The sequence below is a fragment of the Priapulus caudatus genome, unplaced genomic scaffold, assembly GCF_000485595.1.
Source record: "Priapulus caudatus unplaced genomic scaffold, Priapulus_caudatus-5.0.1 Scaffold849, whole genome shotgun sequence".
NCBI lineage: Eukaryota > Metazoa > Priapulida > Priapulimorpha > Priapulimorphida > Priapulidae > Priapulus > Priapulus caudatus.
Window position 1 is genome coordinate 213875 of NW_014577910.1, and position 4941 is coordinate 218815.

General features: G+C 42.8%; 1 protein-coding gene across 1 annotated transcript in view; it reads right to left on the reverse strand.

The window, feature by feature from the left end:
• Positions 1 to 1292, reverse strand: part of LOC106813959 (death-associated protein kinase dapk-1-like) — a 4710-nt gene extending 3418 nt beyond the window's left edge. The window contains exon 1 of the mRNA XM_014818208.1: positions 1123 to 1292. Within this exon, the coding sequence (XP_014673694.1) occupies positions 1123 to 1153 (31 nt within the window). The 5' untranslated portion in view covers positions 1154 to 1292. The remainder of the gene's footprint in view (positions 1 to 1122) is intronic.
• Positions 1293 to 4941: the final 3649 nt, after the last annotated feature.

Below are 4941 nucleotides of genomic sequence, written 5' to 3' on the forward strand. Positions count from 1 at the left end.
ACCAGCTAAATCGGTAGAGCGGTAGATGCCGCGAGTGTCGAACGTGTACTTCAACGAAATAAAGTCCAAAACATGATAAAAATTTGATCTGGATGCATGTTTTCAAGATGGATAATTGAACTCGGAACGGAAGTAAACACTGAATCGTACACAACGCCATCTCGCGACATACTGCCAAAGTATCTGTGAGATATTTGTGCAATAAAATTTATTTGAATTTGAATTTGACCTTACCGCGTTCACACGGTAATGGTTTGGCTCGAGCTAAATGGGCTAAATTTGGCTCAGGCTAAATTTGGCTCGGGCCGGTTTGAGTCGGAGCGTTCACACGTACGCAAGTGAATACTGTCCAATATACGCGTGCGTGTATCTCCACTTGACATCCGTATTAGTGTAAATCGGTTTCAGTAGCCGAATTAACTAGTGAAAGTGGTAGAATCTATGGCATATACTACGTACGATTCCCGCGAATGTTCGAGTCCAGTGAGGTCACTGACTGCACGCTCACGCGAAACTACCTGCCTGCTAATTATGTTAGTGGTTGATACCAATACTGACACTATGTCAACCCGTTAATCCCCAACCGCTTGCCGTATGGTTTATGGAGCCGGTTAAGTTGGAGCGGAATGTTTTGTAGTAAAGTTGGAATGGAATGCATTGTGATGAAATCCTCGTCTCACAGATAGATGGACAGCTGTGAAGGAGGTGAAGAAGAAGGGCAATGTGGAGAATGGGAGGGAGAGAGGGAGGAAGGCACGTAGAAGGGGAGGGAGGGAATGGCACGGTGAAAAACGAAACAAGGAGGGAGGAAGGGAGGAACATCATCTAAAACATCATGAACGTATGTTATGAAGAAGAGAAGGGAGATATGTCGTCGAAAAAAGAAGGAACGTATGTTATGAAGAAGAGAAGGGAGATATGTCGTGAATAAAGCGAGGGCGGTAGGGAGGGAAGTTTGCTGTGGAGAATGGAAGGGGCGCTTTGAAGACTAGACTGGAGGGATGTCACAAAGAAGAAGAGGAGTGGAAGAGGGTGACCACTGTCACAGTAGCGGTCACGCGTGTACCGCCGGAGCGTCGCGGCGCATCACACACGCACGCACGCACGCACACACGCACACACCTGCACGCGAGATGTAGCGCCGTGCATCCATCTTTGTCGCGCGCGTCCAACTGCGCTTTACTCGCCACCAGGGTGCGCACGCTGTCGACGTGCCCGCGGGCGGCCGCGCAGTGCAGCGGCGTTTCCTGTTCGCGGTTCTTGATGTCCAGCCGACATCCGGCGTTGCAGAGCATCTGGAAAGAATAGAGAGACGGATTCTGAGTTGACACGTCCTGCCAGAGAGATTGGGCTAACCTTGAGGTGGTGGGGAAGGGAGACTGAGATGTGAGAATACTAGAGCCTGAGTGTACGTACATGTGCGTCGACACTGCTTAACTGTGAGTGTGTATTAAGTGTACATTTATTTATGTTACTACATTGTATAATATACTGTCGAATTTTGTACGACTGCAAATACTGTATATCACATCTCTACTATATTGTACTGTATCAATGTACCGTTATACTTATATTAGTGCCTGTATTTCATGTATACATTTATGTTACCACATTGTATGTACTGCGAATTGTGCACGACTACAAATATTGTATTGTATAACGCATCTCAACTATGTACTTAATGTACGTTTTGTCAATGTTGGTCTAGAAATAAAATAAAAAAGATTTAAAAAAAACTATAAAAAAACTGTGAGTGTGGGATACGTCTATATTGTTACATGCAGTTATAAGCAGTTATGATAAATAGTTAAAATTTAGTTTCAATTTCAATTGTATACGTTATAATAAACTACTAATGATTAAAACTGTGTGACCTTTCACATTACTTTGATGTAGATGGAATGGTGGGCAGAGAATAAATCCGATAGGGAAATACGAATAGGACATGGAATTTAAATAACGAAAAAATCGGTAGATAGAGGCACGCATGTAATAAAATTCTATCAAAACGAAATATCAAGGGACATCTAAATTGCATCGCGTATTCTAGGCAAACTTCTATGCTTCCAGTATTTCTGACAGCAATTTCTGCAGAGACCAAACCGGCAACGAACCGAGTTTTATCTGCAATACACAATTCTAGTTCAACTTGATGTATGGTGACACGCGCACCCACTTTCGCATACTAAATTACCCCTCCACAGCATTGGTGGTTTCGTGAGGAATGTCACAGTGAAATTGCCTAATCATATAGTCATGCAATCACAGCATGACGTAGCCCTGAATGCAAGGTAACACCAAGAGTAGATAATAACACATAGCCGGGCTGGAACCTGTCACGTAAACCAACTACACGAATTAAATCAAGAATTGGGCACACGCACGCCCGTGTGTGTGCGTGCGTGCGTGCGTGCGTTCATGGATGTATCAGTGATTCTATTCCATGCCATTCTCAACACTCCAATTAATACATCGCAACGCACATTGTCATGCACATTCTCGCACGCACACGCACGCACATACACACACGCACGCACGCACACACACGGGCGGGCGTGTGCCCAATTCTTGATTTAATTCGTGTAGTTGGTTTACGTGACAGGTTCCAGCCCGTCTATGTGTTATTATCTACTCTTGGTGTTACCTTGCATTCANGGAAAGGAGGGGGGAGGGGTTGGGGGAGGGTTTGGGGAGGGGGAATGTGAGGAGAGGGGGAAGGTAGGGAAAGGGGAGAAAGAGAGGGGTGAGGGGATAGAGGAGGGGAGGGGCGGGGTATGGAGAGGGGTAGAGGAGGGGTTGGGCGGGGGAAGGGGTTGAGGAGGGGGCTGGGAAAGGAAGAGGGAGCGCAACACGTAGCAAGCCATATTTAACATTTTTCGACGTAATTTCGCGAGTGTGCGATTTTTTCCGGCGTACGTGATGGAAAGTGAGCACGCGTGGGAGGGAAGGTCCGCTCCTCTCACCTTGGGAGCCGTCATCTCAACCCCCCCCCCTCAAGGGGGTGGGGGTGATGACGAGGGAGGGCTTAGAAACGACCGTGTGACGAAACCCATCGCGAGAATAAAGAGAGTCTACCGACTTTCACCAGGGTTATGTACATCTTCTATCATATAGTAGATTATTCTATCATCAACACGTGGATAGTAGTATATAAGTATAATTACCTGTGATTATGTTTTACCTGTGTTCCGAGTCTACCGACTTTCACCAGGGTTATGTACATCTTCTATCATATAGTAGATTATTCTATCATCAACACGTGGATAGTAGTATATAAGTATAATTACCTGTGATTATGTTTTACCTGCGTACCGACTCTCGCCAGGGTTATGCACATGGTCATGCTGATGATTCCCCCAGTCGGGCGAGCGACAAATTCATATATCATCAACACGTGGATAGTAGTATAGGTATAATTACCTGTGATTATGTTTTACCTGTGTTCCGAATAATCTACACGATGATATAAGATGTACATAACCCTGGTGACAGTTGGAACACAGGTAAAACATAATCACAGGTAATTATACCTATACTACTATCCACGTGTTGATGATAGAATAATCTACACGATGATATAAGATGTACATAACCCTGGTGACAGTTGGAACACAGGTAAAACACAATCACAGGTAACTATACCTATATACTACTATCCACGTGTTGATGGTAGAATAATCTACTATATGATATAAGATGTACATTACCCTGGCGACAGTCGGTACACAGGTAAAACATAATCACAGGTAATTATACCTATAATACTATCTACATGTTGATGATAGAATAATCTACACGATGATATAAGATGTACATAACCCTGGCGACAGTCGGTACACAGGTAAAACATAATCACAGGTAACTATACCTATATACTACTATCCACGTGTTGATGGTAGAATAATCTACTATATGATATAAGATGTACATTACCCTGGCGACAGTCGGTACACAGGTAAAACATAATCACAGGTAATTATACCTATAATACTATCTACATGTTGATGATAGAATAATCTACATTATGATAAAAGATGATGGATAGATAACAGATAATAGATAATAGATAATAGATAAGATGATTAAATGGATAAAATATACATTAGCACATGGCAACTCAAGAAGGAGGCCACGCAGCAAATTAACTATCCGTAAGACACCGATAGTATATTAACTATCCGTAAAGCACCGATAGTAAATCAACTATCCGTAAGATACCGATAGTAAATTAACTATCCGTAAAGCACCAATAGTAAATCAACTATCCGTAAAGCACAGATAGTAAATTAACTATCCGTAAAGCACAGATAGTAAATTAACTATCCGTAAGACACCCATAGTAAATTAACTACCCGTAAAACACAGATAGTAAATTAACTATCCGTAAAACACCGATAGTAAATCAACTATTCGTAAAGCACCGATAGTAAATTAACTATAACTACAGTAAATCTACACAACACTAATAGTTAATTCATCTACCTAGCATAGAGACAGTTAATTAACTATGTGACATTAATAGTTAATTAGCTATCTAGCGTATGGATAGATGATTACCTACGTGGCACCAAAAGTTAGACACGTGTGTGATGAGTTACTGCCGACGACGACGACGACGATGACGACGACAACGCCGCTGCCACCGACGACGACGACGGGCTGGTAATGCATTTACAAGCGTCGCCAGATTGCACGGCTACCGACAAGAATTTCTTTTTAAGAGACCAACGTTCACCTAGAACCCGGACTGTACACAGTGTCCGTGTATACGTACCGTATATATTAGATACAATAATGTAACCCAACAAGAGTAGGGCGGTAGATGTAGCCCCACAAAACCAACCCCTACTCTTGTTGGGTTACATTATTGTATCTACATATATATATATACCCGTACGCTAGTAGTGTATACGTGCATATATATCCGTACGTACGTTGGCT